General features: G+C 61.5%; 1 protein-coding gene across 1 annotated transcript in view; it reads left to right on the top strand.

Moving 5' to 3' along the window:
• CUNH16orf74 (chromosome unknown C16orf74 homolog) overlaps positions 1–14463 on the top strand; it is an 18611-nt gene extending 4148 nt beyond the window's left edge. Inside the window, exons 2-3 of the mRNA XM_023705195.1 lie at positions 12567–12707; positions 14048–14463. Coding sequence (XP_023560963.1) covers positions 12567–12707; positions 14048–14106 — 200 coding nt within the window. The 3' untranslated portion in view covers positions 14107–14463. The remainder of the gene's footprint in view (positions 1–12566; positions 12708–14047) is intronic.
• Positions 14464–15552: the final 1089 nt, after the last annotated feature.

Here is a 15552-nt window from a genome sequence, read left to right as displayed (position 1 = left end):
TCCTCCCCTTCTGATGCTGCCTTCTCCTCTAAGGACATGTGTCCCTATTCCAGCATTGTGGTGTTTCGAGGTCTTTAACGCGGTCATACCCACAGTGCTCTGTCCTGCGAGGTCAGACTCGATGACTGGAGTGAACCCCTGGGGTGGGTGCTGTTATTCCCATTTCCTGGGACCCCCAGGCTCAAGGAGCAGGGGCTCCGCCCACACCCAGACCCCTGCGCCTGCCGCCGCAGCCCCACACAGCCCCAGCGCTCAGGTCCCCCAGCCATGGTGCCCGCCTGGCTCCAAGGCCCTTCCCTGGGTTCACAGCCTGGCTCTGTCCCTTCGGGCTGTTGACCCCACAGGTCCTGCCACCCATCAGGAGGCCTGTGCTCAGCCTAGCACTCCGGGTGCTCTGCGTGGGGGCCTTGCAGTCTCCTGGCTATCATAGTCCCTGCCTTGGGCAGGTGACCCCGGGTCGGGCCTGCGCTCATCAAGTGAACCTTGAAGCTCCCTCACTGCCTGTTGTTTGCCGAGCGCCAGCTGTGTGCTGCGTTCCGGGGACTCTGAGTCTGCCGCTCTGAGCGTCTTTCTGGCCACACCCCTGCATGGGAGCTGGTGCAGCCCCGGTGGGACACCCACACCTCCAGTGGCCTCAAGCACAGGGCACATGAGATGCTGAAATCTGTGTGATCTTTAATCCAGCACACCCCAGACGTCAGCATGAGAGTCCAGGTGGCCAGTCAGCTGGCGAGGCGGGGGCTCCGATTAGCCAGTCAGAGGCTTCAGGGGCTGCCCTGGGGTGTGCAGCTGGCCCACCTCATGGTGGCAGCCTGGGAGGGCCCAGACAGCTGGCGTAGGTTCTGTACTCACCAGTTTCTATTGCTGTGACAAAATATAAGGGACAGCAGCTGAGAGGAGCTCAGCGCATACATGTTTTGGAAGCTCCAGGCCACGGTCAACTGGATCCAGGGTAGGAACCAGATGACAGAGAGCATGGTGGGCAGCGAGGGAGTGGGGGGTCATAGTGGAAGGAGCAGACCCAGATGGGCCCTGGGCACACCCTTCCCCCACCCAGGCCCACCTCCCATGGGTGCATAGACCCTCGCAGCCCACTCTCCTCTGAATTCTGCTGCCCCAGGGCTCAAGCTCTGGCCCCGGGAGCTCTTGGGGACCCCTGCTCAGTGCAGAGGGCCTAGCTGGCCAGCCTGGAGTTCCCATGGGCTGCCGCCCTCCTCTTCCTCAGGACTCAGGTCTCGGGACCTCTTGTCCAACCAGCCAGTTGGCTTTCCGAGCTAGAAGTCACCTTGTGCTCGCTCACCCAGCAAAACCTTCCATTTCACAGATGGAGAAACTGAGGCCACAAAGGGGAAGCAATCTGCCCTAGACACCCGCCTAGAGTTGGACCCCAATTCCCAGCCAGAGCTTCCTGACCAGGAAGCATGGCGCTGGCCCTGGGCTGAGTCCTGAGGTGGTGTTCTCCCCTACAGCCCTCCACGCCCCGCCTTGCCCTGCCCCCCAGCCTCTGAGGTAGACCTGCCCAGGAAAGTGCAACAACCCCACCTGTGCGGCCGGTTCCCACGCTGCTAGGATGCTTCGGGGCGCCTCTCTGAAGGTCCTGGCAATGTTTCCCGCTTCTTTGGTGCCTGGTGACCCCATCCTCACAGCACTGCTTCTCGGTCTGTCTGTCCACACCTCCTTCCATCCCCTCATGAGGACCTGACACCCCCCTAATCTGGGCTGAGCACTCCAGGCCATCCTTAAATAATGATAATGACAATGAATAACCACTAAGACAGCAATATGCCATGTATTCATTACTTAAATAACGACATCTGCGAAGGTCAAGCTCGGAAGTCCCAGGCCGTCAGAATCCTGCAGGCCGCTAACACGCTACAAGTCACTGTCCTGGAGCCGCCCTCGTGGGCTGGGGACGTGCAGAGGCAGCACAGGGCAGGCTCCGGCCTGCTCAGCACCCTCTGCTCTGAGCGCCGAGGACGGGAGCGCAGCGCTGTGCCTCCCCAGGGCCCTTCTGCCCATGCTGACCTGCCCCACCAGGCTGGTGCAGGAGCAGCCCAGCCGCTGGACGGCATAAGTGAGCTTACAGGTGGGGAGGCGGAGGGGCAGAGGGGTTTTCAGCCATGTGGGCTGCAGCAGGAGGAGCCTGGCTCGCTTGGGGGCAGCGGAGGGTGTCCGGTGTGCCGGGGGCAGAGGATGCGGGTGAGGGAGAGCATGGGTGCTCCGGGGGTCTCTGCAGCTCCCCAGAGGCCCACTGTGGGAGACCTGCAGGTCAGCCAAACTGGCTGAGTCAGAGCCCCTCCGCCCCGGGGTCCTGCTGCCCATGCGAGTCTAGGAACCACAGCACCAGGGATGGGCACCTGATGCTGGTCCTGCCCGATGGCCTGCAGCCTGTGCCAACCGCCCCACAGGCCCACAGCTCACTTCCCTACCCAAGGAGAGCACAGAGCGGGCACCTCCCCTGCGTGTGTCTTGGAGCTGAGATAGCCCGTGGCAAGGCCAGGGACGCCCCTGCACCCTGGGTGTCTGCAGGCCTGCAAGGGCCTCACTGCAGTTGTGGCCCCTCCTGGCATCACAAGGTGCCGAAATGCAGGGGCCCAGTGAATTCCAGCCTCACAGAGGAGCCAGCTCCCGGGCCAGGGCTGGGCTCTGTGCTGTCCCCTCCCTGGGACGGCCCATGGAACAGCCCAGGGTGCGGGGAAATGGACACTTCGGCCTGGCTTGGTGGCTTGTATGTGGTGTTTCTTCTTTTTAAAGTAGACTTCATTCTTAGAACAGCTTTAATTCATGGAAAATGTAAGAGGAGCTCCAGATGGCCACAGGCCCCACACCCAGCCTGCTTCCATACTGGGATTGAAGCTGGAGGCCTCACGATGGCTACTTCCCCAGCCCTGGATGTCTTTTTTTTTTTTTTTTTTTTTTCAGAACCAGGGATTGAACTCAGGGCCTTGCACTTGCCAGGCAAGTGCTTATTCTACTGAGCTATCTCCCCAGCCCCGTCCTGGCTGTCTTTTGAGACAGGGTTTCCTTGAGTCACTCAATTGCCAAGCTGGGCTCAGCTGCATCCTCCTGCCTCAGCCTCCCTGAGTGCTGGGACGACAGCGGGTGCCAGTTTCCCCTACTGCTGATGCTCTGCATTAGAACAGAGCCTTTGTACCAACACCTGTGTGGCTCTCCTGCTGTGAGCTACAGGCCCACTGCATTCCGTTTCCTCCCTCTGCTTTCCCGGCCCAGAGCCCCACCAGGATCCCCGCTTTCCTTACTCCTTGGGGCTCCTGGGCCCTCCTGTGCTGTTGGGCAGCCAGGTTCCCCCCTCTGGAAGGCACCATCAGGACTGTACAGATGACCTCGCTGGGACCTGCTGGGGTTGGTGGGTGTGGCTTTGAGTCTTGGTTTCTAGGGATATCTCAGGATCTGTGTAGTGATGTTGAGAGCAGGGTTTGAAGTGGCAGGGTGTAGCCACCATCAACCACCCTGAGCAGGGACCCCTGATGGCCCCAGCACATCACTGACTCCCTTTTGGGGGGGCTCAGGGCCTCTCCTCGCTCAGCCTGGCACCCAGACTGTGGCCGGTTGTGAGGGACCCATTTTCCTGATGAATCTTCAGAGGCTCGAGGCCAGCCCAGATGACCCCAAACTGAACCACAACACTGCCCCTGGTGGCAGGGATGCAGGGCTCCAGCGGGTGGACAGCTGAAGCCCAGAGCTGGCGAGCAGCCTGTTCATGCCACTGGTGCTTATTGCATCCCACGTGTGCTGGCCCCAGGTGAAACCTGCACCCAGGAGTGTCAGGAAGGTGGTGTCACGGAGACTGTCACCTGCGTGTCTGTGGGGGACCAGTGTGGACCTCCCTGGCCTGGCATGGGGCCAGGAGTAGGGAGGGACAGGTGAAGGAGTGGGACAGGCAGGCATTTGAGGTCCATGCCTGCAGGGACAGGTGCTGTCAGGATGGCAGGGCTAGCATGCAAATGCACGGAAGGTGCTCCACCTCACTGCCTTGCCGGACTGATCCCCAGCCTGGGACAGGGACCCATACCCATGTGGGTCCTGTGGAGCCCACTTCCTTCCCTGTGGGCTGGAGTGAGGTGCAGTAGTCCCCTGTGAGGCTTTGAATCTGTGCACAGGAGTATTTCAGACCTGTTATGTGCGAGGCATCGCCCCGGGCCCCAGGGCAGCAGTGAGCAGCACGGGGCTCTGGCCATGCAGCTGAGATGGACCGTGGGACCACTGTGGCCCAGACTGGCAGACAGGATGCAGGAGAGACGGGGGACCCCAACACCAGTCTCAGAGCCCTGGCTGCCCACTCGTGCGCATGTGTGGGACAGCGTGCTGGGCAAGGGACAAACTCCGAGGCCCTGGTCAGGACTCAGTGAGCAGCAGGCAGCTGGGATGCGGCTGCAGTGGGCACAAGGGCAGGGCCTGCAGGATGCGCTGAACTCACTGGGCCAGTGCGAAGTGAGGTGTGGCCTCAGGACTGGGGGGCACAAGCACTAGAATTCTTCCAGCCAGGCCAAACTCTCAGGCCTGGCCACTCCCAGCAGGTGGATGTGACTGGGATGGCAGGTCCACATGTGTCCCTAGGCTACTGTCACCCAGGTGTAGAGAGGCCACCTGTGTGCTTGCTCTGCTGACAGGGCCGTGGGGGATGAGGACCTTTATCCTCACCCCAGCCTCCTCCAGAGCCCCCTCTGACCTGGCCTCTGCCAGCAGAGCTGGCCAGGGTCACCCCGAGGGGAATGGGTCTCCAGGTGCCCATACAGATGTGCCCTGACCTGGGCCCACCTCCCACTATGCCAGGGCATGGCTAATGCCAGGGATTAGCCTGTCTTTCCTGTCACCACTCAGAAGCTTAGCCTTGGGCACCACTCCGGACCTGTCACCGGTTACTGGTTGCCCACCATGCCTGGGTCTCAGTGCCCTGAGTGAGGGCAGCTGGGATAGTCAAGGCCAAAGGGGCCCCCGCTGTCTCTAGGAAGTAGCACTGTGCACTGTGCCAGCGCCATCCCTCCCTCAGACCCAGCCCAACCTGGCCCGACTGTCAGGAGGACTTCTGTTGCTGTCCTTGTGCTGGGCAAGGGAGGCCAGTACCTGGAGCATGGCTGCAGAGCGTGGCGTTCTCAGAGCTTTGCAAGTAGCCCAGAAGTCGCTGCGTGGCCACCCTACTCGCCACACAGGAGGTGCCTGAGCCCACTCTGGTGACAGCCTGTGCTGTTGTCAACCTGATGGGGGACAACTAGCATCTGGGGGAAATTTTCTCTTGGTATATATGTGAGTATGTATGTGTATGTGTGTATCTACGTATATACGTGTGTGTGCATGTATGTGTGTATTTTTGGTGCAGTGCTGGAGATTGAACTCGGAGCCTTTGATCGGAACTACAATCCCCAGCCCATTTTGTATTTTATTGTATTTTTGAGACAGGGTGTCGCGAAGTTGTTAAATTGCCCAGGCGAGCTTTAATCTATGCTTCCCGCCCTCCCGAGTGCTGGAGTTACAGGCATGCAGCCCCTCCACGCCCAGCTTAATTTTTTTTTTTTTTCTTCCTCGAATGCCTTCAGGGCACTTTTGGCCAGCGGGAGAGTTGTGAGGTTCGAACTCCAGCAACCTGAGGCCAGCTTAATTTTTTGAAGCGCATCATCCACATACATAAAGCATGTAGCTCACCAGGTGAAGAGACAGGATGCCCAGCTCTCCAGTGCCCCTCGCCTCCCCCAGCTCCCTTGAGACCCTCAGGCTCTCCTCTGAGCCATTCGAGCCTCTGAGGGCCAGGCACGCTGGAGTGGTGGCCGTGGGGCTAGCAGCCCTCCCGCCCTGTCTCGAGACCCCAGCAGGTACCCAGCCTCCCTGAGCCGCAGTTTCCAGAAAGTAGAAACATACCCTGCCAGCCCTGACATGACATCACCCTTCCTCCCCTGGCTGTCACCCTGTGTGCCATTTGTCACCAGACATCCCACGGGACCTGGCTTGGCAGGGTGGTCTTGGGAGGAGGAGTGACATCAAAGCTTCTTGGGCCACTGAGGAGGGGAGTCCCAAGAGGGCGGCAGGGCAGGTCTGCAGCCTGGTCCCTGTTACCCACCCTCTGCACACTGAAGTCAGCGCTGCTGCCCTGCCTGTCAGCTGACCCACTGGAGCAGAGTGCCCAGAGGTCTGCCGCAGTGGCTGGGCACCTTCCCGCTCCAGGAGCCCGTGGCGCAGAGCCCCAGGGACATCAGGGAACTGCTGGTGAGGCTGCAGGGAGCCAGGCCTCAGGGAGGTCAGTGTGTGTTGGGGGAGTGCTGTTCCGGCCCTCCCACCTGGTGACACGTGTCCTATAGGAGCCCTGCAGAGGGAGGTGACCATCCAAAACCACAGGCAGCATCCCCGTCCCGCCCAGGTGGTGGCAGCCTATAGCAGTCCTGGTCACCCCCATGCAACAGGAAGCAGAGGAGACTCATTCAGCCCACAGAGTGCTAAGGGTGGCCTGGGGTAGGGTCACCTGGTGCCAGCTGCCTCCAGCCCTGCAGGTGTACATGGGCAATGGGGACAGGGGCCCAGCAGCTCCCGTGCCCACTGCCAGCCAGCCAGTGCTGAGCTGCCACTACCATCAGTGCCCGCTGTGCGCAGGGGTCTCATGAGCCGAGGATTCGCCCATCCCATCCCCTCGAGGCCCCACGACACCCAGTTACACTTGAATTTCAGATAAAGGCAGGCTAATTGCCTGAGCCAGACACTGCACAGAGCACACGTAGTGAAAACACATCTTAAACTAGAACACAGGTAGGCAGCCCAGATTTTATTGAGAACCCTGACTGCCAGGGACACCTGGCCCTGTCTAGAGACACCTTTGGTTGTCAGAGCTGGGAGTGTGACTGTGCACAGAGGCCAGGGATGCTGCTAAACTCTTGCAGTGCCGGGCTGGACCCTGCTGCAGAGCGACCCAGCCAGGGAGCCCAGCCTCATGTGCCAGGGGCTGCTGGGTGCTTGGCTTGTTGTCCCAGATGTGTCCCTCACCTGCCTGTGTGTCCATTTTAGGGATGAGTAGGCGAGGGCCAGTGGAGGGGTTGCCCCTGATAGGTGGTAGGAGCAGGGCCTCCGTACCCTGCGGGAGGGCACACTGCTTGGGGGCAGCCGGCAAGGGCTTGGGCTGAGCACCCCATCTCCTCAAGCTGCAGCTCCCTGCTCCTACCAGCACTGCCACCAGCAGCTCATCCCTGACGCAAGCTGGGGCTTTTTCCTTAATTAAAAAGAGATTTAAAATATCCACTGCCGGCTCTGTTGGGCCCTGGCTGCCTTGAAAAGGTAAAACCACCAGAGCTGCCCCAGCTCATCCGTAATGACACAGGCTTTCCCTGTAATTGGAATTAAAAAAAAAAAAAAAAAGATTAACTGCATCTGGAACCCTCACAGGCATTTGTCAGTCTGTGTTTTGGAAGACTCCCCTCTCCCTCCAGACGCCTGCTCATCTCTGAGAGATTAGCGCTGGCCTGGCCCTACCTTGGCGCCATTGTCCTGCCCCAGGGCCCTTGCGCCTGCTGTGGCTGCCCCGTGCCCTTCCACCTGTCCTGCCATCCCAGGGTGGTGGTCAGCCAAGCTATCTCCAGTCCACTGTGGATGATCCGCCTTTGTCCTCGCCCTGGGGCTATGGCGAGGGTAGGCTGTGGTCTGGCCCTGGTGGCTGCACCTTGGTGGGTGGGCCCCTGGTGGGGCCCCTGCAGGAGCTCCCATGGCCCACCTCCCGCATCTCTGTCATCAAAACCCAGCCTCGGGGACTCTTGCTGTCGGTGCCCAGCTGGGCCTTTGAGATTCAGGCTCCATTTCTGCTGCTGGAGCCTGGCACAGGCGCCCAGGAAGGCAGAGTGTGGGAGGCACAGAGAAACCCGTGTGGGAACCACTAGTTCATGGGTGTCCATGCAGGGCGCGTGGTATGTGGCCCACGTGCCCCTGGCCTGCGCGCCTGCCTGAGGCTCGCTGCTGGGCTGACACTGATGCCCCAAGTGGGAAGCCCAGGACACACAGAGGCTGCAGCAAGGCCAAGTCCCTGCTTCCCAAAGGGCACTCTGGGTGCTGCCCTCGAATGAGGAGTGCCATGGCCCCCACTCAGTGACTGTGCGTCAGTGCCCAGGCTGCACCCAGGGTGCTTGGGATAGCTTGAGTCCCTGCATCAGGACCAAGTAGTACCCGTGGTGTTTCTAAGGCTGCTGTGCACAGGGTGCCCACGTCCCTGAGCGGGGACGAGCCATCGGGACCACGCTGAAGCCTGCACCTGGCTCTGTCATCCACCCTGTAGCAGGGGAGGAAGGAGAAGCTCACAGCTGGCCCCTCTGCCCTAACTATGCCAGCCCCGACAAGCCTGGCTTCAGGTAGCTGCTGTTCCTCAAAGAAGCCCTAGAGGGCGCCCATGAGCCACGATGCCCAGGCAGGGTCTCCCTTGTCCTCTGCTGTCCCTGCAGTGGCCGCTGGGTGGCTGGGCCATACTGAGCACTAGCATGGCGATGGTGTCCTGTCCCCAGAGGCCATGGCAATGGTGTCCTTCCCGGTCTCAGGCTCAGGCTAGCCTGGCCCAGGATGAGAAGTAGGTGAGTCACAGAGAAGAGCGAAGCCTGTCCTGTTACCTGCCTCCACCCTAGGCGCAGACACAGTGGGGTGCGCAGGCCCCGTGCGCACGGGCCAGCTGCAGCTGCTTGGGAAGGGATGGCGGCTTGGTGGGAGCACAGTGGCAGCCCAACTCCGCGCCCTACCTCTGTGCCCCCCACAGCTGGACCACCCTGGGCCGTTGCCCCCACACACCCCTTGCCACTTGTGACATTCCCATAAGGCTAGTGTCACAGCTCCATTTCAGTCAAGCAAACTGAGGCACAGAGTGGAATGCATCGTGTTCCTGCAGTCCCCCTGGCGGAGGGTCCCCGTCCTGGCTGCCAGACCCCCAGCTCTGGGCCCTCCAAGACCCAGAAGTCAGCCATGTGGGATGCAGGCCACACTCCCCGGGGATTCGAGTAGCAGCCGAGCCCACGACGGGCACCAGCAGGAGCAAAGGCGCAGCCAGCTCTACACTGCAGCCTGCTCCTGGCTCTGCCCAGGCTGAGGGCTGCAGCGCCCACCGCAAGCGCCCTCCCCCACTCAGGCTCCTGCACCAGGGTCTCCCATGGGCCCAGGTCTCTGCCTTCTAGGGCTGGATCCTAGCCAAGCCTTGCCTCTCAGAAAATAGGCTTGTAATAGCCCAAGGCGGGCACATAATTAACAAATAACAGTTCTGCCCGACACACAAATGAGCTCCTTGTCTGAGGCAGGGCTTGCGTTTGGTTCCTAATCCCTAAAGTCGGCCTGATCCCTGAGCAGCTCCCTCCTGCCCTCCTGGCTCCTCCCGCCCTCCTCTCCTCCTCTGCTTCCAAATGAAGCCTGTCGTATTGCCTTCCAGCCCCGGCCACAGCGGCCATGCTGTGTGGCCAGGGGAAGCTGGCTTTCTGGCAGGGTTTCTGAAGGTTCAAGGAGGCAGTCCTGGGGGCCGCACTGGGAGGGCCTGTGCCTGAGCGGGCTCACAGCGCCTGCTGCAGTGGGGGCTTCCTGGAAGCCTTCAGGGATGTGGGGCGGTGCACAGGGGGTCACATCCACACGGCCACACGCAGCCCCCACGCCGACACACAGCAGCCAGGCTTGGGGGCCAGGCAGGGTTGGCTGAGGGGTGGTGTGAGCTTGCTTGGGCTTCTGAAGCTCTGATCCTACAGAAGCAGCCGTGCCAGGGCTGTTTCTGAGGTTGACCTGGGTGCCCGCTGCTGCCCTGGCCACCCCACAGCTCTGTGGCTGACGACCAGCTACGGAGGTAGAGTGGAGCGTGCTGCGGCCCCCATTGGAAGCAGTCACCAGGAAGCTGGGGTCAGCGCCTCTGGGGGGCACAGCCCTGAGTGCCCTTGGCAGCCGTGCATCGGTGGGGCGCCCATCGCCCTCTCTGGTCCCCAGTTTGCCGGCGTAACCACTGTGCTTTAAAGGGAATAAGAAAATAGTATATTGTGAATGACGAGGAACACCTGTGGTGGAGCACAGACCCGGCTCACCTGAGTGACGCAGGCCGTGGGGCGGGGCGTCAGTGTGCTTCGCCCATCAGAGCCCAAGGAGCCTTGACGGGTACATTTAGTGGTGACCTTGACATGACTCCTGGATGCCCAGTGTGACGGGATCTGGGTGAGCAGAAGCTGCGGCCAGCAGGGCAGCCCAGGCCTCACCCCAGGGGTCAGGGCTCCTCTCAGGTGAGCCGAGGCTTCAGTGCACCCCAGAGGCCCAGAGAGCAGCTGGGACTTGCTGGGGACACACGGCCTGAGGCCTGGTCCCAGCGCTGGGCCTCCTCCTGTGCCAGAGCACACAGCAGGCATCCGCAGGTGGCGTCTTCCTGGACTGAAACAGGGCAAGTGCCGTGGGCCTGGCTCCCTGGAGCCCCTGTCAGCAGCGCGTGCCAATGGCTGAGACGTAACAAGCTGCCCCTGCTGCAGCTCCCAAGCCCGGCACAGGCCTGAAGAGGGGCTCTACAGAGCGCCGGCGCATTCGAGGGGTGCAGGGCCAGTGCAAGGAGGCTCCTGCCACCATGGATAGGGCGGCCTCGGCGCCTGCTGTGTGGCAGCTGCCCTGCTCCCCGTGCCAGGGAGGAAGAGCCACCACACTCTGAGTCAGAGTCCCCTCCCAGGCTCAGACTCCAGGGCCACGTTTTTATTTTTATTTTGTTTTTCAGTACCGGGGAATGAATGCAAGGCCCGCGTACCGAGCTACGTCCCTGACCCTTTTTATTTTACTTTGCGGCAGGGTCTTACTAAGCCACTGATTTGCCTGGGCAGGGCTCATACCTAGGCTTCTTCTGTCTCAGCCTCCCAGAGGGCCGGGATAGCGCAGCACCACACACAGCTGGGCCGGGGCCTGCCGCTGCACGGCCCATCAGAGCACCGCGCTGGGCGTGGCTGAGTGGCCGAGGCCAGTGGGTCCCAGTCCCACGTCATACAGCCCCGCCAGGCCCAGCCCTGACACCAGAACACATTCCCTGTGGGCCCAGCACTCGCTGGAGCACAGCAAGAGGACACGGCCGGGGCTGTGAGGCCAGGCCCATCAGCGCCTGGAGTGTTCTGTCTGTCTCTTGCAAAAGTCAAAGCCCTGCTGCTCACTGGCCCAGGTGGATGCAAGGGAGTTGGAAGAGTGGGGTGTGCACCCCAGAAGCTGGAAGCCAGAAGGATCTGAGTGCTGTGGGCATGGTCGGGTCTGGAAGGTGGGGAGACAGGATGCCTGCAGCCAGGGCAGGTAGGCATTTTCCCCAAAGCTCAGCTTGTCATGCTGGGCTTTGAAGGTTACATAAGAGCTCGTTACCTGATAAGGAAGCACGTTCCAGGCTGGGGCCCAGGAAATGCCAAGGTGTGAGGGGGTCTAGGATCAGATGAGCAGGTGGCAGGAGGCGACGTGAGACAGGTAGGGCTGCAGGAGGCCCGGGATTAGCAGTTCCTAGGAGCTCCTCCCTGACTGCGGCTCTGACAGATGTGAACAGCTGTCCCCAGAAGTGGCCTCTGGTCTTGTCTAAGTTCGCAAAGTGCAAGGCAGAGCCCAGCTCTCCGGGCCCTCATGTTCTGAGCACATCATGAGTCTCAGCAGGGGCAGGGGCAGGATTGAGGCGACAGGTGGATATGACTGGTTCCCAAACTCGCTTGGTCTCGGCACCCCTTCCTGAGACGCCTCAGCTTTGCAGCCTAAAATTCCAGCCTTAGAGAAACGCTGCGAGTGGGCCAGCTGAGCTAGTGGGCGGCCCAGTCAGGGTGTGGCGTGCGGATTCGTGGTTTCAGGCTACTGCTGGCAGGGTAGACTGCAGAGCTCTGAACGAGAGGCAGAGGTGCGAGTGGGCCCGTGCACTGGGGAGAGGCTGGCAGGAGCTGCTGCCGAGGAGGCTCTGTGGGCACCTGGGTGGCCGGGCTCAGTGGCAGCTGGGAGCGGCCAGGCGGCCTCGTGGGCGCACAAGCAGAGCCACACACAGCGCAGTCACTTTCCTAGGAAAGCACAGATTGACATGTGACAGCCAAAACCCTGAGCGGCCCCCGTCTGTGAGCGCAGCGGGAAATGGGGCACACAGCTGTGGTCCCGGAGCGCTGAGACTGAGGCAGGAGGATCACAGTTTTGAGTGCAGACCAGGCAAATGAGCAAGACACTGCCCCGAAGTAAGAGATTTTAAAAGGGCTGGGGATGGAGCTCAGCCTGCAGGCCCTGCGTTCCATCGCCAGTACCGAAAAGCGTAGGAAGCCCTGTCCCGAGAGACACTCATTTATGAGTCCAGGCCCCGGCGTTTCCTTGGTAAAACTACCTACAGCTAGTCAGTAGAAGATCACTGCTGATGTGCGGGAGCCATGACCGTGGGCAGAGCCCCGGGCCGGGCGGGTCTCCGCATGGGCTCGAGTCGGTCCTGCTGGGGTGCTGTACAGGCTGCACGGGGATCACTGAACCTCCCCGTGCCTTGGTTTCCCACGTGTGAGGCAGGAATGGTGGTGGCTGGGGCTGAGCGGGCAGCTGGCAGCAGGACCCCGCGGCCCTGATGTCTGTCTCTGTGCATGTGTGTACGTGTGCCGCCCACCCAGGCTTTAAGACGTGCGTCAGCGCCAGCAGCAGCCACGACGAGGCGCCAGTCCTGAGCGACAAGCACCTGGATGTGCCTGACATCATTGTCACACCCCCCACACCCACAGGCCTGATGCTGCCCAGGGACACCCGGCGCACAGGTGAGCCTCCTGCCCGGCACGGGAGGGCGTGGGGCGGACACATGCACACTCCGCCGGGCCCTGCCTGCTGCTTCATGGGATCGTCCAGTCGGGCAATGGGTGCTGCCCTGGTCCTACGCAGACGTGTGAGCCAGCTGCACCTGGTCTGAGGCAGCCGCCACGATGGTATTGGTGACAGTGGCGGCAGCAGCATGCATGTAGTGTGAGCGCGGGCCTGCCCATGTGGGCCTCCCAGGGACTCTGGGCCGCGCGGGCCTGCCCATGTGGGCCTCCCAGGGACTCTGGGCTGCGCGGGCCTGCCCATGTGGGCCTCCCAGGGACTCTGGGCTGTGTGCCCATTTTGTCCCTTTTTGTTCCAGTAAACTGAGGTCCCGAGAGGTCGGGCTTCGGGCTCAGCTGTGTGACATGGGCTCATCCCTTGGGCCCGGGGCTGGATGCCCTCTTGGGTGGCACAGCTCAGCTGCAGTGACATGAGTCTGGCACTGGTCAACAGGGGAGGGTGAGGCACAGCCAGGGCAGGGTGCTCGGGTAGGTGTTGCACGCTGCCCTCCAGGCTAGGTGGATGGAGGTTGCTGTCACCACACCCTGGGCCAGGCCCCTGGCAGGTATGGGGGGGTCACACTCATGACTGCAGAGTCACCCTGGTGGTCAAGCCCTGGGCCTTCATTCTGAGCTCCGTATCCAGCCCTTCTTATTTTTAAATTCTGAGACATATGGCATGGGCATCGGGGAGGTGGACCTCCACGAGGTCTGTGGTTGGCCTTCTTGGCCTTTGAGCTCAGGGGTGGCTGGCTCCAAAGTGACACAGGCATCCCCTCTGGGAACCATAGCAGGACAGGCCTGGGATCCTGAGCAGCCTGACCCCAAGTACCACCCGCCCCACGCCAGGCCCAGCTTGGGCCCTCACGGCACTTCATTTTTTTTTTGGCCAGCTCAGCCCACCCTGAGGGTGGGGCTAGTGTGGCATGTGGTGCCAGGGATCAAACTGTGGTCCCCTGAGCCTGCCTAAGCTTGCCTAAGCAGGCACCTTAGACCACTGAGCTATCTTGCCGGTCCACCATGGCACTTCTTGTTTGCACTCAGGGTCCCAGGTAGTGAGGCCTTGACCCCTGCCTGGTTTTTGACTCCTGCATAAAACTTGGGCACCAGGTCTCCTCCACTCTCCTAGAGAGCCCGCGGTGCTGAGGGGTCACCCTGGGCGTAGGCAGGGGAAACCCAGAGACCAACACCTGGGGACCTTTGCAGCCTCTGGGACATGGCTGCCTGATGTCAGGGGACCCTGGCCCAGCTGCAGCATGCAGGAAATGGGTCCCTCCTGACATGACCCCTCTTGCTCCTAGACTGGCTAGACGAGACGGGGTCTTGCCCAGAGGATGCAGAGCTGGACCCTGAGGCATGAGGAGGAATCCTGCAGGGACCTCAGTCGGCATCCAGGCCTCGGCTGCCTAGGCAGATGTGCTCACAGCTGCATGAGGACCCAGACGCTGGCCCTGACCAGTGGGTGGCAGGGTGAGTGCAGGACGCTGGCCAAAAGCACTGCTGGGAGGACAGGTGGCGCCGCTGGAAGCCCTGTGCTACTGCTGGGCCTGCACGGCCACGGTGGTGACGCTGCTGGGAACAAGGGGCAGGGCCGCTTCCAGACAAACACCAGCCCCAGATCTCTGCCCCCGGGTCACCAACAAGGGCTTCTTGGGAAAGGAGCTGCTCCATTTTTTACCAGTTGTTTTACAGATCCTGACCCAGGCCCAAGGGTGATTTACAAGTTCTTTTTGCTTTATAAATAAAGACGTCCCCAAGGAGCGAATGGAGACTCCCACTTCTCCTTGTGGCTTGGAGCACCCTAGGGAGAGAGGTGGGGCGGGAGAACCCTGACCTTCGATTTGGGTCTCAGGCCGCCTGGCCTTACTCAGTCCCAGACGAGGCCCCTCTGGCTGGCCATGTGGGTGTGCTGACAGTTGTCTCTCTGGTGGAGCCAGTATGCGTTATTTAAAAGAACATCGGGTTCTTGGTGTCCCTGTGTCCCTGTGGACCACGCTGATCTTGGCTTCTGCGGCTGTGTTCTTTCGGCAGCTGGGCTGCCCCCCCCCCCCACACCAGGCAGAGCCTGAGCTGGGCTTTGGGTGCAGGGTGATGTGGGAGGTGGTCCTGCTCGCGGAGGAGGCCTGGGAACTCAGGAGAGCCCCAGGGGTGTGTCCTGCCATCACCGCAAGCTGCAAGACCAAGTCAGGTGGCCCTGGCTCCTTGTTATCCAGGTGGCATGGAGGTGCCACCCACCAACCTGCAGCTCTGCAGGACCACCTCCTGGTGCCAGCAGCCACCAGCCAGGGCCTTGCTGAGCCTGGGCGCGGCCGCTGCTCCCCGGCTCCTGTCTGGGGCCTACCTTTTTCATCCCACATGCAGGAGACCTGACCTGTGCTCTCTCTCTGGGCTGGAGCTGCGAGGACTGAGGTCTGGGGCTGCGTGCACAGGTCAAGGGTCTGCCCTCCCCTGGCTGTGCTTGGCGCACTGCTGAGGCCGATCACGCTCTGCGCCTGGCTTTTAGTGCCCATGGCAACAGGCCCAGGGCTGCGAGTGAGCAGCTCGCTGGTGGGGGCAGGGGCCTGGGCAGCACGGCCAGGTTCCCCTGCTGGCTTCCTTTCAGCACAGAGGTGGTGGGCTCCGGCCATCTCCTGAACAGAGGTCTTGGCCCAGGACAGCCACACCACAGGAGGAGCCGACTCCTACGGCGTCTGCTGTGTGAGGACAGCTGCGCCCCACATCTAGTGCACCAGCTCTGCCTCCCACGGGGGAGAACATGGTAGTGACCTCCTCAGTCAGTGCTCTTATGTGGGCAGGGACGAGAACC

This window comes from Octodon degus, unplaced genomic scaffold (assembly GCF_000260255.1).
Source record: "Octodon degus isolate 3935 unplaced genomic scaffold, OctDeg1.0 scaffold00215, whole genome shotgun sequence".
NCBI lineage: Eukaryota > Metazoa > Chordata > Mammalia > Rodentia > Octodontidae > Octodon > Octodon degus.
This window is presented reverse-complemented; position numbering and strand designations above follow the sequence as displayed.